A 27,668-nucleotide genomic window follows, 5' to 3' on the forward strand; every position below is an offset into this window, starting at 1 on the left:
ACACCAGCCTCGGCAATATCATGCAAAGGCCCCCTCTGATTTGGCTGCAATCATGCCAAGAGCTAACAGACCTTTCCAATACTTTTTAGGACCAACAAGGCAAAAAAAGGTTGCTTCAGTTTGACTCAGAATGCAGACACCATCTCAACCCCAACCCCGCCCAAACACTGGGTCAGGATTTTTTCCCCGACCCGAAAGGGTTCATTTGCAAAACACACACACACATACATACACACACGCACATGCACAAAAGAGCCAAGAGAATGAGTCAAAACCTCAAATCTTCCTTCTGGCCCAAAATCTGGTGCAGATTTCAGATTTCCACCAAAGGGATTTTCTCACGTTGGGTGAGAAGCAAGTTAAACTTTCTTCTTCTTTCTTTTTTTTTTTTCCTTAAACTCTAAATTAGAAAACAAAAACAAAAGATAACCAAAAAAAAAAAAAAAAGCAATCAGGCACTTCCCTCAGGCTTGATAGCTATTGCTTGGTTGGTAGTCAAGAAACAAAAGTATAGCACATGTAGCAAACTATGTGTAGAACAATAATTTAAAAAAAAAATCACAGTCTCAATAGAACTTTCGCAATTGGTGGTGGGAAGAAAACAAAAGCGAGAGCGGAAAAAGCAAGAAAGGAACGCGGGAACCAAAAGACGGCTTGTTTTGCGCTGTCGCCAAATAAACTGGGTTTTCCTCTTTATGATGTCATCTAGGGTAAACCCTTTCGGCACGTATCCTTACAGTCAAGATGTATGGGGGGGGGGGCAGGACTCACACCAGAGGCATTATATGGCACAAGCTGAAGGTCCTAGCTGCATTTTATACTCCCACAGCCAAATAAAGCTCATTATTTTGGCTTGATATTCTGGGACACGTTTATCGCCAGATCAGACAGGAAAAAAAAGGATTTACTAATGCAACGTACAAAGTCTAAGAGGAAACCGCCTTGACTGCTGGCAACAAAGCAGGAAATCAACAAGGTGCCAGAGAGGGAAAAAGAGTGAAGCATGTCCCTCCACTGTTTTTAAACTGTGAAATAAAAGCTATTTAAAAAGGAGGGGAAAAAAATCAGCTATTCTGTGGGGCAGACACGAAACTGAAGGTAACGGTGTGCTTAAAAAAAGAAAAAAAGAAAAAGAAAAAAAAAACATTGCCACTCCACAGATCAGACAATTTGCAATCATTATATCATTAAAAATCAAGATTGTTTTCCTGTTGGTTTAAATTCGTGGGATTCGTTTGTCTTACTTTTCTTCACGACAAAAGGTCTCCCGAGGAGATTAAGGGAGGGGCGGATTGGGAGGGTGGGAGAAGAGGACAGATTCGTTCAAGGTCAGACTAGGTTATATTCCTTCAAGTTGAGTTGCAGGATGGTGTCCTTGACGGCGGCAAAGACAAACCGGATATTTTCCGTATCTGTGGCACAGGTGAAGTGAGAGTAGATAATTTTATCGCTGTCGGGGTTGAGATCCACGAACATTTTGAGGATAAATTCCCGGGCTGCTTGAGCGTCTCTCTGCGGGCCTGGAGACAGAACGGGAGAGAACCAGGATTATAATAAGGAACAGAAGGCTATGATCAAGAGCAAGCTACAGGTAGTCCTCGACTTACAACAGTTCAATTAGTGGCCAAAGTTACAATGGTACTGAAAAAAAGTCACTTATTCCCATTTTTCACACTTACGACTGTTGCATCCTCCCCAAGGGTTACGTGATTTATATTTAGATGCTTGACTGACTCACGTTTATGACGATTGCGGTGTCCCGTTTTGCAAGCTTCTGACCAGAAAAGTCAATGGGGAAATCAGGTTCACTTAACAACTGGGTCACTAAGTTAGGAACTGCAGTGAGTCACTTAACAAATGTGGCGAGAAAAGTCATAAAATTGAGCAAGCTCACCTAACAAATTTCTCACTTAAATTTTGGGCTCAATTGTGATCGTAAGTTGAGGACTACCTGTATTCTCCAATGCTTAACTTCAAAAGGATGGAACTCATTCTTACTCTTCCCAAATATCATTGTCTCCTCTAGGATAGACCTGGGCATTTTACTGGCCTGTGTCAGGTCGATCGGAAATTAGAAATCATATGCAAATAAGCGTATGCCATGCAGGCAGTACAGGTAGTCCTCAACTTACGACCACAATTGAGCCTCTGAATTTCTGCTGCTGAGATACATTTGTTGCATTTTGCCCCAATTTACGACCTTTCTTGCCACCGCTGTTAAGTGAATCACTCCAGCTGTTGAGTTAGTAACAAGGTTGCTCAGTGAATTGGCTTCCCCATAGATTTTGCTTGTCAGAAAATCGCAAAAGACAATCACATGACACCGGGACACTGCAACCGTCATAAAGATGCGTCAGTAGCCAAGCGTCTGAATTTTGAACATGTGACCATGGGGATGCCCCAACGGTTGTGTGAAAAATGTCACTTTTTTCAGTGCCATTGTAACTTTGAATGGTCACTAAATAAACGGTTATAAGTCAAGGACAACTGCACTGCTTTTATTTTGAAGGCAACAATTTTTTTTATATTTACCTATGTGCTTGCATGCGTGCCTAAGCACCTTCATAGCAATATTGGTTCGGCCTTCCACAACTATCCCAGTTTCTCATGTGGCCTCTTCAGAAAATAAATTGCCCAGCCCAACTGCCTGTCCATCCTAAATGCTAGCTTCCCGAGTTCGGAGGAAAGGTTCAAAAATAGCCAAAGCAGTAGCACTTAAGACTAGGGGTGTCAAACTGAAGACCCGGGGGCCGGATCTGACTCGCGATGTAGTCAGATCCGGCCCACAAGGCCGTCCAGGAAAATGTAAGGGGCCAGCCCGTGTCTCTTCGGCCCGGTCTACCCAATACAAAGAGGAAACATCGGGCCAGCGTGGCTTCAGCCTGGTCTACCCAATGCGAAGGGGAAACATGCCAGCAGTTTGGAGAGTGGCGTCAAACTGGCCACCCCCACCCAGTTGGCAACCCCCACCCCCCCAAAGTGAACCACAGCCCTGATGCAGCACTCAATGAAATTGAGTTTGAAACCCTTGACTTAGACTTACCGTGTTTCCCCCAAAATAAGACATCCCCTGATAATAAGCCCAATCGGGCTTTTGAATGCATGGCAATAAGGGCAAGTGTTTATTTCAGGGTTCAAAAAAAATAAAAAAATAAGACAGGGTCTTATTTTTGGGGAAACACGGTATATGCCACTTCACGGTGCTTTACAGCCCTCTCTAAATGGTTTACAGAGTCAGCATCTTGCCCCCAACAATCTGGGTCCTCATTTTACTGACGTCGGAAGGATGGAAGGCTGAGTCAATAGACAGAAAGACAGACAGACAGACAGACAGACAAACAGACAGAGAGAGAGAGATAGATAGATAGATAGATAGATAGATAGATAGATAGATAGATAGATAGATGATAGTGATAGAGTGATAGTGATAGATAGAGATATAGGTAGGTAGGTAGGTAGGTAGGTAGGTAGGTAGGTAGATAGATAGATAGATAGATAGATAGATAGATAGATAGATAGATAGATAGATATCAACCATATTTCCTGGGATTCTCCCTCAGGGAGCTCAAGAAAGAGGGAACACTCAGGAAAAATATATTTCTACCGCAACCACCTCTTGGATCCACCTCTACAAACTAGCAGGCCAATGGAAAAGTTTGAAGCGGAGGTGCCTCCCATGCTTTGCTGAAGCTGCCCTCAAACAGAAGGGGGTGCTACTACTGGACGTGGCCTCACAAGTTAGCAGGGCTGATCCTCTATTTTAATTCCTGTAAAGTCAACTTCTTACCATCAAACTCTGGAAAGTAATCCACAAGGTGAGAGTACATGATCTTGTCTTCCAAGAGATCTTTCTTATTGAGAAAGAGGATGACAGAGGAATTCTGGAACCAGGGATAGGTGATTATGGTCCGGAAAAGGGCTTTGCTCTCCTCCATACGGTTCTATAAGGAAAAGCAGATTTTTTTTTAAGATCCAGGGATGAAACAATAAACAAACAGGTAAACAAGGATTACATCATTTTGGAGAAGCCTTGCACAGATCATCCTTGACTTATAACCACAACTAAGCCCAAAACTTCTGCTGCTAAGTGAATTTTGCCCCATTTTACGACCTTTCCTGCCATAGTTATTAGGTGAACCACTGAAGTGGTTAAGGTAGTAACCCAGCTCTTGTGAATCTGGCTTCCCCTTTGACTTTGCTTGTCACAAGGTCGTAAAAGGTGATTACATGACCCCAGGACATGCAACTGTCATATATGTGTGTCAGTTGCCAAGCTTCTGAATTTTGATCTATGGGGATCAAATGACTATGGGGATGCTGCAACCGTTATAAGTATGAAAAACGGTCGTAAGTTCCTTTTTACAGTGCCGTTACTTCGAACGGTCACTAAATGAATTGTTATAAGTCGAGGACCACCTGTACAACTGTCCCCCATTGTCTCATAAAAGTGTTTGCCACAATCATTTTCAACCATGCCTTAATTCAGTGTCTCTCAACCTCAGAAACGTTTAAGCTATGTGCATGCCATGCAGCTGAGGAATCCTGGGAGTTGAAGTCCACATATCTTAAAGTAGCTGAGTTTGAGAAACGCTGCCTTAATCTCTCTGGGCTTTCATTGTGGTCGTACGTTGAGGACTACCTGTACACCTTGCATTGTCTTTTTCCCCCTGCTTGTCGAGGTTTTTGTTTCCTCCTGATTTTACGACACTCCTTTCAGAAAGATAACAGTATCTAGAAATCCTGAAAAAAGGTTAAAATAAGCAAACAATTGACCGCAGGGGAACAACTTCAAGTCTGCCTGCTCGCCAGAACTGTATTATAAATGGGTACCCAGACCGGTCTCCTTGCTGCTTTCATGTGAGGGGAGAATGGACTGTAAGGTTCGGGGACAAAAAAGGCAAATGTTCGTTGATGTTCTATTTATTCGGGAAGGGGTGGAATAGAACCAGGGATGGGTGGGCTGCTGGAGGTTCGCAGGGGTTCAGGAGAACCTCTAGCTAAGATTCTGTGCAGTTCGGAGAACCCCCAAATCCCACTCTTGGATGTCCCCACCCACCCCTCCCCTCCCCTCCCTGGAGTCCCCACACAGCCCATTTTGGATGCAGGTAAGTGCAGGGCATGCACGGAACCTCGGGGAGGGCAAAAAATGGGCCTACCGGAAGTATGGGAAGGCTGGAAATGGGCCCATTTCCAGCCTCCAGAGGGCCTCCAGAGCCTGGGGAGGCTGTTTTCACTCTCCTGGAGGCTCGAGCAAAGCCTCTGGAGCCCGGGGAGGGCAAACCACCACCACCCCCGCTGTGGTGCAGAAGGCCGACTAGGACACACCCACCCAGCAACCGGGCAGAGAACCCTTGCTAAAATTTTTGAAGCCCACCCCTGAATAGAACCTCGGCATCCACCAGGCCTCACGGCCCAATACCCAGGGAAGAACTCTGCAGGGCACAAATGATCACTTCGAAAGCCAAGTAGCAAACTTGGATCCCCACCCATATTTTTTGGGTCCTTCTCGGAAAAGAGAACCGAAGGAACATCTCAGTGCTTCCTCTAAGGCAGCTCGTCTATAAGACCTCCATTTAAAATAAATAAGTAAATAAATAAAAATCTTGAGCCAAGAAATACGACTTGGGAAAGACAGGGGCTTCAAAAAATTTTGTTGTTGCCGAGATAAGGCTGCTATTCTGAGGGACCTCCGCTGGATGAAGGAAGCTGCTCAGGGGACAGGGCTGTCTTCTAAAAAGCTTCTTTGCCCAACCATTATTCCCTCCCTGCAGATGACTTTAGACAAACCTATATGTATAAACTAGCCGGATACCTGTGCTCCGCCAAGAAACTATGTGATCGGGCTTGACATTTATAGCTTGAAAATTAATGAGTAGTTGCAGATCGGCCTCTCCTCTCCCCTTTTCTCCCTCAGGCCTGCCCCACAGAAGCCTCTATCTTATCCCCTTCTCTCCCTTTCAGGTGGGGAGTAAAATGTCTAAACTCCTAGCCCACAGGCCGGATGAGTCACATGTTAGCCATGCCCACGCCCAAGTGGCAGTTGGAACAGAGTTCTTTTCAGGTGGGGAGGGGGAATAGAACTCCTTAGCATCACAGCGTGTTAATAATAATATCAGAAATACTAATGATCTGAGGGTCATTTCGAAAAATCCTTTCTTCAGCAAGCACCTAGAAGCCAAGAGGAACATACGTGGCAAATTTCAAGTTTGTAGGCTTTACGGTTCTGGAGATTTTGTGATGATGCCTGTGTGGTATTTCACTTTTATATACAGTCATGGCTGTAAATGTTGGCACCCCTGAAATTTTTCCAGAAAATGAATTATTTCTCACAGAAAAGTATTGCAGTAACACATGTTTTGCTATACACATGTTTATTCCCTTTGTGTGTATTGGAACAAAACCAAAAAAGGGAGGAAAAAAAGCAAATTGGACGTAATGTCACACAAAACTCCAAAAATGGGCTGGACAAAATCATTGGCACCCTTTCAAAATTGTGGATAAATAAGATTGTTTCAAGCATGTGATGCTCCTTTAAACTCACTTGGGGCAAGTAACAGGTGTGGGCAGTATAAAACTCACACCTGAAAGCAGATAAAAAGGAGAGAAGTTCACTTAGTCTTTGCATTGTGTGCCTGTGTGTGCCACACTAAGCATGGACAACAGAAAGAGGAGAAGAGAACTGTCTGAGGACGTGAGAACCAAAATTGTGGAAAAATATCACCAATCTCAAGGTTACAAGTCCATCTCCAGAGATCTAGATTTGCCTTTGTCCACAATGCGCAACATTATCAAGAAGTTTGCAACCCATGGCACTGTAGCTAATCTCCCTGGGCGTGGATGGAAGAGAAAAATTGATGAAAGGTGCCAACGCAGGATAGTCCGGACGGTGGATAAGCAGCCCCAAACAAGTTCCAAAGCAATTCAAGCTGTCCTGCAGGCTCAGGGAACATCAGTGTCAGCGTGAACTATCCGTCGACATTTAAATGAAATGAAACGCTATGGCAGGAGATCCAGGAGGACCCCACTGCTGACACAGAGACATAAAAAAGCAAGACCACAGTTTGCCAACATGTATTCGAGTAAACCAAAATCCTTCTGGGCAAACGTCTTCTGGACAGATGAGACCAAGATAGAGCTTTTTGGTAAAGCACATCATTCTACTGTTTACCGCAAACGGAATGAGGCCTACAAAGAAAAGAACACAGTACCTACAGTGAAATATGGTGGAGGTTCACTGATGTTTTGGGGTTCTTTGCTGCCTCTGACACTGGGTGCCTTGAATGTGTGCAAGGCATCATGAAATCTGAGGATTACCAATGGATTTTGGGTCGCACTGTAGAGCCCAGTGTCAGAAAGCTGGGTTTGCGTCGGAGATCTTGGGTCTTCCAGCAGGACAATGACCCCAAACATACGTCAAAAAGCACCCAGAAATGGATGGCAACAAAGCGCTGGAGAGTTCTGAAGTAGCCAGCAATGAGTCCAGATCTCAATCCCATTGAACACCTGTGGAAAGATCTTAAAATTGCTGTTGGGAAGAGGCGCCCTTCCAATAAGAGAGACCTGGAGCAGTTTGCAAAGGAAGAGTAGTCCAAAATTCCGGGTGAGAGGTGTAAGAAGCTTATTGACGGTTATCGGAAGCGACTGATTTCAGCTATTTATTCCAAAGGGTGCGCAACCAAATATTAAGTAAAGGGTGCCAATGATTTTGTCCAGCCCATTTTTGGAGTTTTGTGTGACATTATGTCCAATTTGCTTTTTTTCCTCCCTTTTTTGGTTTTGTTCCAAAACACACAAAGGGAATAAACATGTGCATAGCAAAACATGTGTTACTGCAATGCTTTTCTGTGAGAAATACTTCATTTTCTGGAAAAATTTCAGGGGTGCCAACATTTACGGCCATGACTGTATATATAGATAAATGTACATATTCAAATGTTCAGAGGAAAGTGGCTGCAGGGTCAGCAACTGAACGAGTAAACCAAGAGTCTCCCAATATTGCCAGCTTTGCGGAGGAGGCGGTGGAGGGAATATTTCCGTGCAATCCCACCCCTCACACCAATGGAACGTGTGTGAGTGCATGCACTCGCACAAATGGAGGATGCACGTGTACACATGCTCGCCTGCCATTTCCACAACCCGGTTGCAAACAGCTCACAGGGACCTGTGAAGTAAACTACATGTAGTCCTCGACTTACAACCACAACTGACCACAAACTTTCTGTTGCTAAGCAAGGCAGCTGTTAAGCGAGTTCTCCCCCCCCCCCGCATTTTAGATCTTTCCTTTTCCTGTCTAAAACTTAACTGCTGCAGTTAACTTATTGCAGTAGTCGAGTTAGTAAAACGGTTGTTAATTGAATCTGGCTTCCCCATTTACGTTGCTTGCCAGAAGGTCATAACAGGAGATCGCCTGACCCCAATGGGATGCTGCAACTGTCATAAATACATCCCTGTTGCCAAGCGACCGAATTTTGATCATGTGACCATGAGGATGCTGTTAACAGTCATAAAAATGGTCATAAGTCACTTTTTTCGGTGGTGGTGTGACTTTGAACAGTTAAATGAATGGTTGCAAGTCGAGGATTTCTAACGTCATTTTGCTCACTCTCGTGCTCCAGGACGAAAGGTGACAAATGTTGATGTCGCTAGTGTGTCCCAAATCATCTCTTTAAAAGTATTCGACAAGGTAGCTTTCCAGCCGCTCCACCATCAACGACAGAGCAAACCCCGCATGCCAAGGCCGGCCGCTAGTCACTTTGCTTACCTCGTTATCAGATTCCACCAGTACTTGGTCGTATTCGCTAAGAGCTACTAAGAACATGATGGAAGTTACATTTTCAAAGCAGTGTATCCACTTCCTCCTTTCTGACCTTTGCCCACCAACATCCACCATTCTGAAGAGACAGACCGGGGGGGGGTGGGGGGAGAACAACAGTGAATGCTCATTGATCCGTCAATGTTCCCAATCCCCAAGATCAAATTTTAAAAAATAATAATAGAATATCCAATACGTTTGCAACAGCAGAATTGTCGGGGACCAGCAAGGCTGGTGTGAGAAAGATATTCTGTGTAGTGGTGCTTATTTTATTTTTTTTTTAATTTGATTTATATGCCGCCCTTCTCCGGAGACTCAGGGCGGCTTACAATGCGTTAAGCAATAGCCTTCATACTTTTGTATATTTATACAAAGTCAGCTTATTGCCCCCACAAACTTGGTCCTCATTTCACCTCACCCTTAGAAAGGATGGAAGGCTGAGTCAACCTTGAGCCTGGTAAGATTCGAACCTGCAGTAATTGCAGGCAGCTGTGTTAATAACAGGGTACTTTAAACCACTGTACTACCAAGGCTCCTTTAGATTCCCGGCTACAGTCCATCTTTTTCCTGAAGGCTTCTACTCTATTACACTGCAACTAAATGAAAGAATGGGCAACTGATCACTGTCCAGTTTTTATGCAAAAGCTCTTCTTGAACATCATTATACTGAAGAGTTGCTGTTACCTTCCCGCCAAAGGTGGTCCCTATTTTTCTACTTGCATTTTTTACGTGCTTTCGAACTGCTAGGTTGGCAGACGCTGGGAGAAGTAACGGGAGTCACCCCGTTACGCGGCACTACGGATTTGAACCGCTAAACTGCTGGCCTTTCAATCGACAAGCTCAGCATCTTAGCCACCGCACGCCCCTATACAATGTAGTCTCTTTTAAATATAATCTTGTACGTCCTAATTATAACCGTTATTCTCATAGTTATACCATAGCATTCTATACACTTGTCACTCTATACACTTTAAACTAAAGTCGAGTACAGTCCAATGGTAACATTACTTATAGTATATATGCTTATATTTATATTTATATATATTTCTATTCTGTCAATCTTCTTTCGTTAAGTTACTAATCTCTGCACCTGTTATCTAACCATTTGTACAATAAGTCCCATGTTAACTAATGCTCTGTTTCCTCTTTATCCTTAATTTCCATCGTTAACCTGTCCATTTCAGCGCATTCTAATATTTTCTTTATTACCTTTTCATCTATCGGTATACTTTCATTTTTCCAATTTTGTGCATATGTGATTCTCACTGCTGTTATTACATGTAACATTAAGTATGTAATTCTTTTGTTGTATTTCCCCGGTAGTACACCTAGTAAGAACAGTTCTGGTTTTAGACCTATTTGTTGTGCTGTCATCTCTTCTAATCAATCTACTCCCTACCTTGATGGGTTGCAGTTTTCCAGCCTCAGGAGCAGAACGGCATTTCTGCCTCGTCCTCTTCCACCCCTTTTTCCTAAACTATCCCTTGCTCATGTAACACGTGAATCTAAAGCATGTGAATTTTTGGTTTGTTTATCTATTTACATACATCCCGCCTTTATTGTTTTCAAAGATAATTCAAGAGGGGAATACACACAATATTCCTTCCTCCTCCTGTTTTCCCACCACCAACAACAACTCTGTGAGGTGAGCGGGGTTCAGAGAGCGCAACTGGACCAAGGTTACCCAGCTGGCTTTTACTGCCTAAGGTAGGACTAGAACTCACAGCCGCCTGGTGATTGTACCCAAGGTCACCCAGCCAGCTTTCATGCCTAAACTGGGACTAGGATTTACCATCTCCCAGTGATTGGCCCAATTTACCCAGCCAGCTTTCATGTCTAAGCCGGGACTAGAACTCACAGTCTCCTGGTGATTGGCCCAGCTGGCTTTCGTACCTAAGATGGGACTAGATGTCACCGTTTCCTGGTTTCTAGCCTGTTGTTTTTACCGCTATTATTGCCCTAATTATTGCCATTCATTCACTCTGAGCATGTCCTCTGGAACGAATTGTCCCCCGAGATGCGGAGGATTCCCAACTTATGCACCTTCCGCCGGGCCCTCAAGACGCTTTTATTCCAACAAGCCGGGCTGGCCTAATGTTTAAATTTTTTAATCGTTAACTCTTAATTTTTAAATGTCCAAAACGGGTAGTTTTATTTTAATTAGATATGGGCCAAATTATTTAATATTTCTTAAATTGTTTTTTAAATTTTATATCTGTGTGTTTTATTTTGGCTGTACACCGCCCTGAGTCCTTCAGGGAGAAGGGCGGTATACAAATTAAATTAATAAATAAATAAAATAAATAAAGACTGCAAGGAGCCTCTCATCCTTGCAAGGATCATGGAACTTGGATAAGGCAACAGAGCTCATGTTGTTGAATGTTTTACCCCTAGAGCACAGGTGTAAACTCAAGGCCCGCAGGCCGAATCTGGCCTGCAGGGTGCTTAGATCTGGCTTATGGGGCCACCCTGGAAACAGTGAAGGACCGGCCCATGGGGCCTCTGCCAGCAAAAATGGAGCTTGGGAGAGCCACGCATGGCCTCCCCTGAGCTCTGTTTTTGCCAGCAGAGGGCTGCAGGAAGCCATCGTGACCGAAAACGGCACCTTGATGAGTGACGTGGAACTGGCCACCGCCCCCTGGCCCCCAGAGGTCAAACACAACCCTGATGCAGCCCTCAATGGAATTGAGTTTGACACCCCTGCCCTAGAGGCTCACAGTGCATCAGTTTAGTATAGTGGGTTAAAAACGCTGAGCTAGAAACCAGGAATCTATGAGTCCTAGTTCCCCACTTCCATGCATAAAATCAAGCTGGGTAACTTTGGTCTCTCTTTGCATCAGAAAGGAGCTATTGGCAAACTGTTTCCCAAAACCTTGCCAAAACAGTGTGGACTAGTCCTAACAATCACCAGGAATCCACTGATTTGAAGGCACCTCCCAAAAAGAGGTTCAGAAGGTTCAGGCACCTTCGTTTCTCTTTAGGAAGATTATGAAAACCTTCCTTTTTTCAATGAGTTTTTTTTTTTAAAGCTCCAGTTGATTGGCATAAGACACTTCCTCTGTACGTCTTTGTTTTTACCTTTGACTGATTATTTTATTGGTGATAAAGATTTGGTTTGTTATTACTCGGTAGTCCATTGCCCAGGGTTTTTATGACTGAGGGGGTTAACAAATATAAGAGACAGACAGACACAATGACTGAATGACTAATTCTTGCTATTCAAAATATGAGGACTACTAAACCCCGTAACCATCTCAAAATCCGTAATTTAAAAGCGACTTTTCTTTCTCTCGCTCTTTTTTAAAGCTCCAGGTTTAATAGCCATATATTACCATTGGGAAAACTGCTGTTTTATTGTTATGATCGTTGTCATAGAAATCCTTCCTAATCTTATCTCTGTTTGTCATTGCTTTCCCTCCTAAGATTGATCTCCTCTTTATGTCTCCAGCAAGCTCTACTATGTTTATCTATTCCTGAGCCCAAGAAAACAAATACATCCCCCCCCATCTTCCTTCATTTCTGCAACAGCAAATTCACGTTGGTTTTATCTTTTTAATATTTAACATGAACTCAGATTAGTCACTTCCCATTGTTGTGTTTATAATTAGGTTTTCTAGCTCTTCTTTACTTTCTGCGAGTGTAACCTGCGTATCTTAAGCAACCCTGCCACAATAATTGTTGATTCCCACTTTTCTAATCCTGCCATTCTTATAACTCACTGCAATTTACAGAGAGAATAATAACATGAATCTCTGCCTTGCTCCCTTTCCTGTTCTGAAGTACTCAACATTCAGCAACTTCTAGTTCCCCTAAAGCAGGGGTGTCCAACCTTGGCAACTTTAAGACCTGTGAACATCAACCCCCAGAATTCCCAGCTAGCTAGCTGGGAATTCTGGGAGTTAAAGTCCACAGGTCCTAAAGTTGAATATCCTGCCCTAATGGTACTACAACCAATTGTTCTGATTCACAATTAGCCTTAATATCTTCTACATTCTAGCATAAACTAAGCAATCATATAATCAATAAACAAAATAAGCCATCCTGTATTGTCTAAAGTTTTGTTCCATATTTTTGTATAACGTATTTGACAACATATTTGTTTGTTCTTACTCTTTAACTCTTCTCCTAACATTTAAATGGGCATTACAGCTGCGCCTGTATTGTCTTACTGTACTGCCTGTCATACCTCACTTTCCGGTGATGTCAAATTTAATTTCTCTATAAATGTTTCTGTGGTTTTATAATCCTGTTTCCCACTAAAGGTTTCTGTATAGTTTCTCCATCTTCCTTCTAATAAGCCTGTATTACATCCTTTCCTTAATTGTTCTTGAGGAGTTTTATCTTGGCTGCACATTTTCCTTTTTTTAAAAAAATTATATTGCTTTTCTTGTCCTTTTCATGTTTAAAGTTTCCTGTCCTGGTTTCTGGCCCAATGCCTTGAGACCACTAGACCAAGCTGGCTCCCATATGAGATAATGTTACGAAGGGTATTCCTGATGACATTGTGGTCAGGTTATAAAAGCTAGAGAGTTCTTCCACCACATTAAAGTGACAATCTCTTGGGAAGGCTTCATTTATCAACAAGACACAGAGAAACATGGTAAGAAAAGGCATTTGTTTCCCCAAACTCCATAGACACATGTAATCATATTATGCTTTTATATAAAGCACCCTTTAAATATCAGATGTCCATGAAAGAAAGTTACCTGAATATAATGTTCTCAAGATCAAAGGGGTATTCTATGATCCCAGTTGTTGGGACTCTGACCCGCAGGACGTCTTGTTGGGTTGGGAGATACCCTGGGGTGGCAATACGATCCACATCGGTAAGATAGCTGCAAAAAGCATGTATGAGGGAGGGATTAAAGAGGCTTAAGTTTGGCAGCCACATTAAATGCCTTTGAAGAGAGAAGATTATAAGAGATACAGAAGGACTGCTCTGTTGCTCAAACTTTCAAGGCTGCTTTCCAACAATATCCCACATCCAAGAATATAGAAGAGAGGGTGGTACATTTCATATTTAATTTTCACCAAATGTCTCCAGTCCAGAGATATTAAGAATTGCACACAATTGGGGATCCCATCTACACAACTTTTGATGCATGGACCAAGGAATCTAACTTGGATGCTACTCAGCATGAAAACACGAATGCAGAAATGAACATGAGCTCCTGAGGCTTTTCAGATTTCAAAAGAAACCTTGATCAATACAAACAGCAAAACTATGGCCTTACTCGGACCACAACGTAAGGACAAGAGGGAAGGACCGTCACCAGAGGGGCAAATGGGTTCTGCGTAGCTCCTTCAAGATGACTATCAATATCAAGCAGATGAAGACTGCAAAATCTTAAATCCAAATATTTTCTTCCACCCCACCGACGTTGCCTCAACACCGATTCTTCCTCACCACTTTACTCCAATCTAAGACCAAGGAGCTCAAAAGGCAAGTATTATCCTGGGGGTGCATTCTATGCCCAGAACATGGGAAGCAACAATCTACTCTATTTTGCCCTATTTCTCTCATACTGAGCACCACCATTCAAAAGCAGCAGGGACAAATTGGAGCAGATTCAGAGGAGAGCTAGCAAGATTCAAAGGAGACTGGAAACCAAGCCCTATACAGAATGATTCAGGTATGCCTAGTTTGCAGAAGGCACAATTGAACGCAGATACAACATTGTCAAATACATAATAGCGAAATAATGTAAGAGCTTGTTACATAGGCGGAATGGTTTCTGTAGTTCCAGAGGAAAGAACCAAACCAACGGATTAAAACTACCATACTTTTCAGAGTATAAGAGGCACTCCCCCCACCCCTCAAAAGAGAGTGGAAATGTTGCTGCGTCTTATACACCGAACACAGCCATTTTTGGCCTCCCGAAACCCCGCCCCGTGCATCCTGTTTTTGCCAAAAACAGGCCCGTTTTCCGCAAAAACGGGGCATGCAGAGGGTTTGGGAGGCCTGCAGAGTGCTCCTGGGGGCCGGGGAGGGCAAATACTTTTCTCTTCTTGTTTACCTCTTCGAAATCTTCGTGTGTCTTATACTCGGGTGCGTCTTATAGTCCGAAAAATACAGTACATAGAAGGAAGTTCAGGCTACTCAACAAGAGGAACTTCCTAAAGTCCTTCTTTCTTTTAAGTTTTCAGGAAGGAAAGATACAAAAAAGCGACAATAAGTTGGCTTACTATTTAGCGGAGTCAGAGAGCTGGTATTCTCGCCGCCGGTCATAACATTCTTGGATTCCTGGGTCATTCCACAATGTCTTAATTGCACTTACATAGGGTTGTTCAAAGGATGAAACCTTTTCTACATCCACTTCTCGGATCAGTAGTGCATTGGCCTTCAGGATGAGAGGAGAGAGCAAATCTGGTGTTAATGGCTTACTCGGATCTTATCCACGCCCTTTCAGCAGGAATTGACTTTTAGTCACTCTATGGAGATTCTCAGTCATCCAGGGTACAGTTGTCCCAAAGGTGTTTTTTTTTCAAGAGGCAACTGGACTTTCTGGTTTTTCTTCGAAGGCTTTTCGCTTCTCATCCAAGAAGCTTCTTCAATTCTGTTCTCAGAACTTCAGTAGTTCAGAACTGAAGAAGCTACTTGGATGAGAAGTGAAACATCTTCAAAGAAAAACCAGAAAGTCCAGTTGCCTCTTGAAAAAGCACCTTGGGGGGCTTTTATTTACTCATTTCCTTTTCCTATCCTACTGCTGGAGCTGCATGTTAACACCAACAGAGCAGGAGGATTCAGTGCAAAATTCAGCCGGTGATCAATCCGCAGTTGTTTCCCAAAGCATTTCCGCCCATAAAAAACACCTTTTCATTTAGAACAGGGTTGTCCAATCTAGGCAACTGTAAGACCCATGGACTTCAACTTCCAGAATTCCCCAGCCAGCAGGTCTTAAAGTTGCCAAGATTGAACAGCCCTGGTTTAGACCAGGGCATGCACCATCCAATAAAATGGCATGGGATAAAATAGATTAAAACAGGTTTCTGCCTCACTACCCAGACACAGATATACAAGTAGTCCTTGACTTCCAACCATTCATTTAGTGGCCATTCAAAGTTACAACGGCACTTGAAAAAAAGTGACTTATGACCGTTTTTCACACGTATGACAGTTGCAGCATCCCCATGGTCACGTGATCAAAATTCAGAAGCTTGGCAACAGGTTCGTATTTATGACGGTTGCAGTGTCCCCTTTTGCGACCTTCTGACAAACAAAATCAACGAGGAAGCCAGACTCACTTAACAATCGTGTTACTAACTTAACAAATGCAGCGATTCACTTAACAGCGGTGGCAAGGAAAGTTGTAAAATGGGGCAAAGTCACTTAACAAATGTTTCACTTAGCAGCATACATTTTGGGCTTAATTGTGGTCATAACTCGAGGACTGCCCGTACTTTGATTCTTACAAAAGCCAACTCCTAAATCTAGTTTGCACTGCTCTTTGAGGCCTCTGAATTATAGAACCTGTGCAGCCCACCTCTGCAAAGTGGACAGGACAAAGAAATGCAGACTTCTGTTTTTGTAAACCAGACAGGCTTATTGTTATCGGAATACATCACAGAGGTACATATCGTTGTGTAAAAGCAAAAAGTTGTGGTTGTAATGTTGTTATCTTCTACTGTGCTAAAGAGAATTGGGGAGTCGGTGCCTTTTTCTTTTTTTCTCCTGTTACACTATATCCCTTCTTTTTCCCTCCCTCTCTTCTTTCTTCGTCATGCTCTCTTTTCTTTGTATTTTATACTTTGATGAACTAATAGAAAAGTTAAATGAGGAGGAAAAAAAAGAACAAAGAAATGCAGACTGCTGTGCTGCGATGAGCCTCACCTTATTTTGCTCATATTTGTATAGGATCTTTAAGGTCTCCATAGCCCTGATCATTGATTGCATGGCAGTGAAGATATTCTGGTACACCAGTTTGGTGAAACCCTTTTTATCCTCTTCAGAGTAGCCCGAGCCATGGATTATCCGCATCTGTTTAATGAAGGTGCTTTTCCCACTTTCTCCTGTGCCTGGAAAAAGAAATGTGGGACAGGATAGGATAAAATAGGTTTTAAAACACAGCAACTTTAAATGGAAGTTTTCTTTTTCTCTTGCTTTATTTTCTGGCATGAATTTTTATGATACAATTTGTTTTTAAGAGCCGGCCAAACAACACGGGGATAAAGCAGCCTACAAAAAGCCTTGTAAAATAAAATGGTATGCTTATAATAGAAGCTGGCATTTTTTGAAACAGAAGGAAGGTTAATTCTATGTTGCAATCGACCTTTCCATGGAAGGACTCAAAAACTTTTGTTACCCTTCAAATCACCCCACCCTGTAGTGAAAAGCTGCTCTGTTATGCACCATCTTCACTGAAAGAAGAAAGTGAGAATGAAAAAGACAAACGGCATACCTAAGCTTAGCATGGAGACAGGAACAGATTTTATATTACTTCTGTGATAGGAGAAAAGCATTCTGCACATGCGCTAAGGCACAGTGGGATCCCGAGATCAAGCATTGACACGGAAACTAATTCTGGAGCCTAGAATGGCATTTATCTTGCTTGGTTCCTGGTCACATTTATAAAGTTGGGTAAATTACAAGCTCTCATAAATAATACAATAAATGATAACTATTCAAATTATGGGATCACTTTTTCTCAGTTGCTCAGTTCAAACAACTTTCTCCCAAACCATCTGACTGATTACTTGTCAAAAATCCACTCTTCCTGGCTGACTCTTCATAAAGATGGAAACCGTATTTTAATTTTAATACAGTGGAACATTTAAAACATGCCGTGTTGGAAGCTTTTAAGAGGCATGCTTATTACAACTTCTAGCATGATCCAATGCTGGTACAGTATTGTTATTGTTACAATAGTGTTATCCAACACTGTTACAGTATCTATCAAAAAAAAAAAAAAAAAAGCCAGGATGCGGAAGCTGATATACTGGCTAACAATGCAACTCCCAATTTTAATTTCATCTCAAAGGTTTGTCCAGAAAGGCTGTTGTACACCTCAGAAATCAGTCATCTAGAAAAACGAAGAGGCTCTTCTAAGCCTTTTGCCTAAAATCATCTCCTTTGGAATATTTTACTTTTCTGACTATTTGCAAAAGATTCAACATCACCTGGTACTTTGTCACTGGCATAGTTTGGCTCCCTCCTAGTCATACCTTATTCCCAGATGCAGTCAGGGGACATGTCTCCCTATAAGGCCCTGAAAATTAGCCTCCCTTGGCCAGTCTTTTAATTGTGTTTGTTGTGAGAAAAGAGGGATTGCAACATTCTATTGATCTGTAGGTCTAATTCTTTACTCAAACAAGGAAAGGTGTTTTTGACAAGGTGATTTTTTTTCTCTTTCTCAGTAGGGGTTTGGGATGAAATTCCAAACCATAGTTTACCATTATGAGAATTGTGTGAGGAACATACATATATGTACTTTTCAAGTGCTACTGTGAGTACAGTAAATGAAGCCAGTATGCTCTCACTTTATTTTAGATATTTATATGTTGCTTCTCAATAGTACTCTGAATATTTAAAACATCCCTTCAACAATATTTAAGCTCTGCATTGCTGGCCTATCTTTCAAGATTTTTCTTTCTCTTTCCTGACCAAACTTTAGCTCTTCCAGTTTTACAGTGCTTCGCAAACCTTCAACCCCATGCTAAAAACCCATGAAAATACAAGTTAATTATCACAGGCTATTTAAAATATAACCCTTTTCTAGTGGTCTAGCAGTGAGGCAGACTGAGAAAATATGAGATTCTACGTTTCTGTGTTATTTGAATGAAACCCTTTGAAAGCAGCTGTGTCCTTTCATGTATAAAGATATTTCTATTCCATCTCATTCAAAAGTTGTGGGTGCTTCATCATTGGAGGTTTTCAAGGAGACTGGACAATCACTTGTCTGAAATGGTATAGGGTTTCCTGCTTGAGCAGAGGGTTGGACTAGAAGACCTCAAAGTCCCTTCCAGCTCTATTCTGATTGATTGAAAAACTACTGGGTTGGGTAATAAATACGTTCACAAACTTTACTGGAATGGCAAGACTTTGAATGGCCAATAAATCCGTATGTATGTATGTATGTATGTATGTATGTATGTATGTATGTATGTATGTGGCTCTGGAAAATATTTTCAAAGCCCACGATCCAAGGGTGGGTTCTAACCGGCTTTATTACTGGTTCTCTTTGTGTATGCACTTCGTGCGCGATCGCCTCTTCGCTTCGCTCGCCTGCGTGCCAAACTTGTGCTTTGCGCAAGCGTGTTGCGAATCTGCCCAGCTGAGGTGCGACAATCTGCTCTGCCGCACCTCTCAGCTGGGCAAAAAAAAGAAGAAATATAAGGTCGGAATAACGCGGGGGCGGGCGGGAGGGCCCAGCTCCCGAAGAAAGAGAACCAGTTCGGTGACGTAATAGCGTCACTGCTACCGGCTCGGCCAAACCGGGCCAAACCAGGAGCAACCCACCACTGCCACGATCCCATATTAAAATTTTAGGAGGCAGTATCTTCTTCCTTATATATCTCTCCTCAGAATTATGCATTCTTGTGTAAGATAGAATAATTTTGAATAACCACTAGATGCCAGCACCAAACTTTACAAAGGCTGTTCTCTCCAGGGTAGTTTTAAACTGGCAAGAAACCTAGAATTCCTGCCACTAAATTTCAATTACATTACGACAGGACAAATATGGCCAAATAAATGGTAACAAACAAGGCCTGTGGCTGCACAATCTTTAGAGTTTTCCTCAGGTATACAGCGGAGTCACAGTGGCCAGCATTGGCCTCTGAATGGCAGGAAATGTGAGGTTTGTGGACTATCTAGATCTGGTATAAATACTAGGAACCTAGCTTCTAATCCCAGTGTGAGTAATAGAGTAATTCTTCCTGCCTCACCCAACCAAAACATCAGCCAACAACTGATTGCAGCAATCCAAAGACTGGACAAGATCCACACCAGGTTGTCTCTTGCCAACCTGCTTCCTCTCTAGAAACTAAAGCCAACAACTTTAGGATATGTTTACATGACTTCACCAATTTTCTTCCTATGCAAATAGAAGATAACACTTCTAAAGGAAACACACCAGCAGTACTTTATATGAGTACTCACACTTTTTTTGGCAGGGCAAAAGTGAGTGGTAAAAATTAGCAGCTTATGCTGTGTTTAAAAAAATGCTCACAGAACGAACAGATTTTTGCTTTGGCAAACAATGGACAGCTCAATTAGAAAAGCCTATTCTTTTCCTTCTCACGCACACACATCAACGTTGACAAGTCAGGACGACTTAGGGGGAAAACGGTTTTAAAATGATGACATTTTAAGGATTCTCCAGTGGACTGGGAGGGAATCCGTGCACATCGTAACTTCCTCCAGATGATGCTACTGCTCAGTGACAGATTGGCACTGCTGAGAGTTTTCCTCATAAGCATAAAATGTGGGCACATTTAATAGAGTGACCAACAATTGGAGTTCTAAATGTTCTTCATAACCATAATGAGGCTACTACCTGACTTCCTATATTCAGTAAACAAAAACAAAATAGTGTAGTATATCTGAACAATTCTCAATAGTTAAAAATAATTATGCTTTAAATAATCAGAAATAGTAACAAGTGTTATATACAAAAAAGATTTTTTTTTAAAAAAAATGGAAATTATTTCTACCTACAATCAATTCGTAGGTGTCCAAAAATTTAAAAATTGCCCCAAACTTGCCAAGACTGTAGCAATTTTGTTCCCAAGATTCCACAACATTACAGAGTTCTTGCGTGAAGTGTTGTGAGATTTCAGACAAGAAAACGAAAACTCTGCAACTCTTCAGCCATTTGTAAAGTACCGTAATTTGTAGCCATCCCCTGGAAGTGTTACAAGAGCTACACTGCCTAACCATCTTTTATTTTATGTAGAAACACTGCAAATTAATGAAAAAAAATTTTGCATTATCTTCAGAACTGTGCATGGTAATACATTTCTGAAGGTCACCTAAATAAAACCTTTTTTAAAAAAATTAAACTTGACAAATATTCTGACAAGCAAAGCTTCTCGCTTAAACCTTAGAAATTCCATACAGAGATGAGCAGCAATAACAAATCACAGTGCTCTATTTCAGGTGTTTCCAAACTTGGGAAAATTTAAGACTTGTTGGCTTCAGCTTTCAGAATTCCTCAGTCAGCCATGCTGGCTAAGGAATTCTAGAAGTTGAAGTCCACAAGTCTTAAAGTTGCCAAGTTTGGAGATTTGGCTTGGATAGTTGGAAGCCTTCTCTTAGCTCACTTGCTAAGAATCTAATAGCCATGTCACTATCTCAGACTAGTCACTAGTAAACAATTCTTAAGGATGGTAATTGGTGTGAACTTATTTACAAGGATTTAATCCTATATCCATTCCTATTGTCAGATCAGAATATTTCTAGCACACTATTAGCTAAAAAAAGAATTTGTTTTTAAAAATTGGTCATTATTTCCTGACAAAACAGCACCATGTTTTCTATCCCAGCTGAGCAAAGATACATACCGTGTCACTTAAGGGATACTAACAAATGCAATCATAAGGGGCAAAACAACAATGCCAAAGAACACAAAATAATCTAACACAATATCGGTACACGAAATTGTGTACACTCATGAGACAAGATCTGAGGGGATTTCCATGATCATTCTGGCTAGCAATAATAACAAAGTACAAGGATGTAGGATTTCTTTCTTTTAGAGAAACACCAAACAGTAACCATTCATCAATGTGTCCATGTAATTTTAAGAAATACAAACAAATATCATAGAATAAAAGCTCTGCATTATGGAGACAACAGTGTATTCAATTAACCTTTTGCTCACTTGCTTTCAATTAGCCCTCCTCCATAATCTAATAAACTATTTCAAAAAAATACCACTCTGCAAATTTGTTTTGTAGCCAACTGCCTTGATTATATGAGACCAATTTTTTAATAATGTGTTTTTTGCTAGAGAGGTTGAAATTTTTGTATCTTCCAATGGTGAAGAGTTATTTACTACCTGCTATTTTATATTCCACTTTTTATGCTCTTTGACATAAAACCCAGAATTGAAGTCAGCACACCAATAACTATGCCTGTAACTTAAACTGTCGTACAAACACAGAATCATTACTTATCAAAGTAAGTGTATTTCAAAAGTAATGTCATTATTGGGGTTTTTTTTAAATGAATGTTTAAAATACACAGTAATACTAATGTTATATCATGCTACACAGCAATAACTAGTTGCAAAAGATTTGTTTTAATAGTTATTACTAGAGGTAAAAGAAACACCACAATCATTTGGATGAGGGCTAAAGTCTGGCAAGAAATACAGTGTGGAACCAAAACATGAGAAGGCAAAGGTTAGTTATGGGGAAAACTAATTGTTAATGATATAAAACAGCGTTTCTCAATCTTGGCAAGTTGAAGGCAGATGGACTTCAACTCTCCGAAGCTGGCTGGGGAATTATGGGAACTGAAGTCCATGCATCTTCAACTTACCAAGGTTGAGAAACACTAATATAAAAAGATGTAGTATTATAACTGGAAATTTCCTGTTCCACAACTATAATAAGCACCCACAGTGCAACAAGATCCACATTTCAAAATTTCTCTTTTCATAAGGATTACCTTATAAAATTACCATGGAAAAATATTCATTAAATTTTGAAAAAGTTTAAAATATTGAATCCACTGATAGGTTTTTGCCCTTTAGCTCTGGGCTGTATAAACAGAACATCAATGTAGTTGAAAATTAATTCTGGGACTGATGGACTCCATCCCGAATTCAAAACAGGAAACCAGCCTGAGTTAAATCTGAATCCAAGACTCTTAGGAGCAACAGAGATTTACAAATCAGTTCTGCACTTTTTTAAAAAAAAATGTTCTACTAACACCAACGTCATAAGATCTGAAGTGACAGAGATTTATTTCCCCCAAAAGGTTATTTCAACTAAGAAATGGATTAATAGTGCAACTGAAAGAAAATTCACCATTCTGTGAACCCAGAATGCAAAGTCTGATGTTTACAATTAAGCAAGTCACCTGTTGCCCAATGCAGGCCTTAAAAGACTTAAAAATCAAACCTCCAAGGTAGAAGCCCCCAAAACAAGAACACAACCCTCATCAGACCTATTTTCAACCTTATTCAGGATTGAAAGCTAAAGTTTAAAACCAAATCTTTAAAAATGTTGCTAAGGCTTAAAGTTCATAAATATTTTTCCTCACCTGAATATGTTTCATTTGGGACACAAGGCAAGCAGGCGGGCAGAAGAGAAGCAAAAGAAAGACTGCACAAAGCTGTATGGGAGGACTCACATCACTGTAAACATCAGTGATGAAAGCTGTCAAAAATGACATAGAGGAGAAGGAATAGCTCAATAGAAAAGAAAGTAGGAGAGCAAATTCCTTTGAAAGCATGGAAGACTGAAAATAAAGTTGCTAGGTATGAGGAAGTAATGTATCTAAACAGCACTGGCAGACACTGTACCAAAGGAAAAGTCACCAGAGAGGGTGGAAAGGAGAAGAGGATAGAGGCTTTAGACTTCATGCTTTTGAGAGAAAGGGAAACATTCCACACACACAGATGGAGACAATTATGAAGGGGGTGACTTTGGAACAGGGGGAGGGGGAGGCAAAGAAAAGGCACTGTGAGATCCGTTTAGCTAGGAAGCAGGATATAAATTATAGAAAAACAACACGGAAGGAATCTAAAGGGTTGCAAACAAGGCTAAAGGAGGATGGGCAGGACGGATATCTTATAATCTATGTCTGCCATAGGAAGGGTTTTTTTTTTTACTAGAGAGAGGGGGAATGTAACACTTATATAAAAGGAAGGCGGCCAGTAGTCAAGAAGAGTCCCTAACAAGAGGGCTATTGGCTAGGCTAGGGAATATAGATCCCAGCACATGCACATCATACAAGGTCCCTCAGTGAAATTATAGCCTTCTCCATCAAGATTCTGACTGTACCTGCTCTTCTTGATACCCGGTTCCTCTCCCACCGGGATTAGCCAATTCCCATTACTTAAGACCACGCATCTAAGAATTATTACCATGGCTACTTCAAAACTTCTTTCCTGTTTCTTAATCACCTGGTTCTGTTTGAGAAATGCCATCCTCAACCTGCATATAAGCCTATCAACCGCTTCTCTGTGCCTTATCAAATTATGCATGTTAAATTTATTACCATCCCTTCTCTGGAAAGAAGAGACAGAATGAACAAGGCCAGAAAAGTGTATGCTCAAACATGCAATGTTTCTAAGAGGTGTGAGGATAGTGGAATATTAATCTCAAATTAATGGGTAATAACAAACTCCAGGAAAAAAAATTTTTTTTTACAAAACTGACTGCAGTTCCTTACATTCTAAAACTCCTGCTCAGAGTGCAAAGAACAGAGTTTCCTGTAAGAGTTTGATGTTAATCAATGTAACCTCCCTCCCCTCTTTTCTCCATCTTCTTTTCTAAACAAACTCCAATATTTTGGCATTTGAGATATTACTAAGTATGTATACCCAACAACAGCCAGGCAAAGCAAAGTACAAAACAAACTGATAATAATGTTATTTAAAAAAAAAAAAGCTGACCACCACAGAATTAGAATAGAGAAAACACTTGGGAAAGTGACAGAAATAAGAGTGGTTGAAATAGGATGCAAAGCCCCACAAATAATTGGATGACAGGGAGTGAAAGTTAAAGACCGAAAAAGGGTGCAAATGAGGATATAAAAATCAACAAGATTTTAATGCACACAAATCCTAGAAAATTATTCCCGGTGCCAATTACAGTCGCTTCAGTAAAACCTCACACAATCAATGATCGAACAGGCCCAGCAATGATATATGCTTAGAATATGTTGAGCTGATCTGTCAGGAAATGAGGGAGAGGTGGAAATAGAAGCCAAATAAATCCCACCCTAATATCACATGGGATTCAGAGGATGAAGGAATGACAAATGCAGGAAGAAGAGAAAAAGGCCCTTACACAGATTTCGATTTCAAGAAATTTCTGGGGAGGTTTTGGGGAGGAAATGAAACTCTCTCTTTTTTGACTCTACCTCAGACGGTTGCTGTGAATATTAAGGACCCACAAAGATGATGAAGGATGTTGCCTAAAAGAAACCATCCCCTCTCCTTATATAATAGGGATGTAAAAGTCCCCCTTAAGAAAAGGAGCACTTGAACGGTCTACCTGGACAGCAAAGAAGCCTTGAACCCCTTCTGAGGCCTGTCCTAGCTCTCTCCCTTGTGAGGATGAAAAAACAGAGAGTGGAAAAGGACCCTTCAGACACTCAGCTTGAGCAGGGAGGTGGGCAGGGTGGATTAGACAGAAGCAAAGAGGAAGGCAGGCAGGCAGAGCTAGAGAAAAAGAAGCATCTCTCTCATAAATACCATTAAGAAAAGCAGAAAAGCCACCTGAAACCAGCAGGACCCACAGAAAGTGAGGAAGACAAACACCTACCAGAAAGGAAATAGTAAGTAGAGTAATGAAGAAGGTGCTCAGAGATACATGCAAACGATGGCAGATGCACGTCTGTGTATATACACAATACTGCATATTTCACACTAATCTATAACTGTATATATAAATAATTGCATATTTAATATACATATAATTACATATATAAAATTGTGTATACAACTCATACTTATTTGCACACACATATGCATGATTGCATTTATACATGATTGCACACATATACAATTGTATATCATATGCACATGTGTACATAATTCTCATACACATATAAAAATAATTGTGTGCACCTATCAGACATGCACATATATCACATGCACACATTTACATATAATTGTATAATCACACAGAGCTGTAAATACATGATTCCAAACATATATACTTGTGTTTGTATATCATACACACAAGTGTACATATAATTGTGTGTATGTCACATACACATGTATACAAATAGTTGTGTGTACATATCAAGCATGTAAATATAACACATGTATACAAATAATTGTGTGCATTTATCAGGCATGTATATATCACATGCACACATGTATACACGCACACATTTTACACACACACACATCCATCCACATACACACACATGACACACACCTGTCTATACATGATTGCAAACATGTATACTTGTGTTTGTATAGAACACATACACACAGGAATACTTACAATTGTGTGTATATATATCAGACACCTATATATCATGCACATATGTATACATATAATTGTGTGCACATATCACACATACATGTATACATATAATTGTGTGCACATATCACACATACATGTATACATATAACTGTATATATATCACACACACCTGTCCATAGATACGATTACATCCACCGATCTCCCTTACAGACGCATTTAAGTCACCCAGCCGCCTATACCGACACACGTGTCCACGCACAGGGGATGTTCAGACGTGACCCTTCCAGGGACCCACCCCGAGGGGCGCCCTCCCTCCCTCCCTCGCCCCGAGGGAAGCAAAAAGAGCCGCCCGATGCCACCGCGGAGGAGCAGCGGGCACCGCAGGCCCTCGGGAGGGAAGCGGGGAAGGAGGACCCTCCAGCCGGGCGTCGCTCGAGGCGGGGAAATGCGCAGCAGAAATAAGCCCGGCCGAAGAGCCGAGGGGGGAGCCGGCCTTTCCGGAGAGCCTGGGGAGGACGGGGGGGGGGGGGAAGCAAGGGGGATGGGGCCTTCCCACCCCAGAAGAGGCAGCGTCGCCTCCGCCTTTCCTCCCCGCTTGCTCGGCCTCTCCCCTTCCCCGCCGGACTGACCGAGCAGGAGCAGTTTGAGTTCCCGGCGGGCGTCGCGCTTGTCCCTCCGCAGCTGCTTCTCGATCTCGGCGTTGATGCGCTTCGACTCTTTCACCTCGTCGCTGAGGCAACAGGCCATCATGGACTCCAGCGTCATGGCTGCTGCCGCCGCTGCTGTTGCCACCGGCACGGGCGGAGCCGCCGCAGCCGCCGCCACAAGAGGCGGCGGCGGACGAGGAGGAGGAGGAGGAGGAGGAAGAAGAAGAGAAAGGCGACGGGTGAGGAAAGGAAGGGCCTGCTCAGGCGGCGGCGGCGGCGGCTTCGCGCTCCCGGCCGCCCGGCCGCAGCGGCGGCGGCTCCGGCTGTTGCTGTTGCTCCGCCGCCCCCTCAGCGACGGCGACCCAGCCCCGTCACGCCAACCCAACTTCCCAGCTCGCCTCACAACACGCGGTCAACCGAACCTTCCTGCGAGCACCCAGCGGGGACGGACGGCGGCCGCGCCCAATAGGAAGGCGGGCGCGCGCGCGCGGGTGGGTGGGTGCGTAACGGCCTTCTCCCCCCCCACCCCCACCCCGCCTCTCCCTTCCAACCACCACACAGTGACTGACAGAAAACACCGGGCGGGTCTGATTGGCCGCGCGGGACGGAGAGACGCGACGTGGCTCGGCCAATGGGCGAGCGAGCCCCCTCAGGCGGGAGGCGGGGACGGCGGGGCGCCGCCGCTGAGCAAGGAAAGGATTGGTCCCGACGGCCGCACGACGACCAATCCGAGAGCGGAGGAGGGGTGGGAAGAAATCCGGGAGGTTTTGCTGGCGTGTGAGGAGGCAGAGAGGGTTTTTTAATTATTATGTGAGACCCGCCCTTTTTTTTTCTTAGGTTTCTTTTTTTAATTTATTTATTTAAAGCAAGGTTGGTTGTTAGATAAGAGATGGCGGGGGAAATATACGGTCTGAGCGTTTGGCTAGAGTAAGGGGTACGCATGCGCGGGGCGAGTATATGGGGCGCGTGGCATTATGGGTCGGTGGAGGACTTGGGGGGCATCGAGTGGAAAGGGCTAGAGGAGCCCAAACGTTTTGTTTTAGTTTTATTTTTAAACGGTGCCTCTGTGCGCGTGCAGAGTGACGTTCCCTCTTTTC

At 42.4% G+C, this 27,668-nt stretch overlaps 1 protein-coding gene across 1 annotated transcript; it reads right to left on the reverse strand.

The window, feature by feature from the left end:
- Nucleotides 1–375: 375 nt before the first annotated feature.
- On the reverse strand, nucleotides 376–26,927 carry GNA11 (G protein subunit alpha 11). Its single transcript, XM_034422687.3, has 7 exons — nucleotides 26,554–26,927; nucleotides 16,644–16,828; nucleotides 14,999–15,153; nucleotides 13,519–13,647; nucleotides 8,762–8,891; nucleotides 3,788–3,941; nucleotides 376–1,520 (listed from the first exon to the last, which is right to left on the reverse strand). Exons 1-7 carry the CDS (start codon nucleotides 26,687–26,689, stop codon nucleotides 1,330–1,332), a joined length of 1,080 nt encoding a protein of 359 aa, XP_034278578.1. The 5' UTR covers nucleotides 26,690–26,927; the 3' UTR covers nucleotides 376–1,329.
- Between the last annotated feature and the right edge of the window lie 741 nt (nucleotides 26,928–27,668).

Source organism: Pantherophis guttatus, chromosome 1 (genome assembly GCF_059756535.1).
Source record: "Pantherophis guttatus breed Tessera chromosome 1, ASM5975653v1, whole genome shotgun sequence".
NCBI classification, from domain to species: Eukaryota; Metazoa; Chordata; class Lepidosauria; order Squamata; family Colubridae; genus Pantherophis; species Pantherophis guttatus.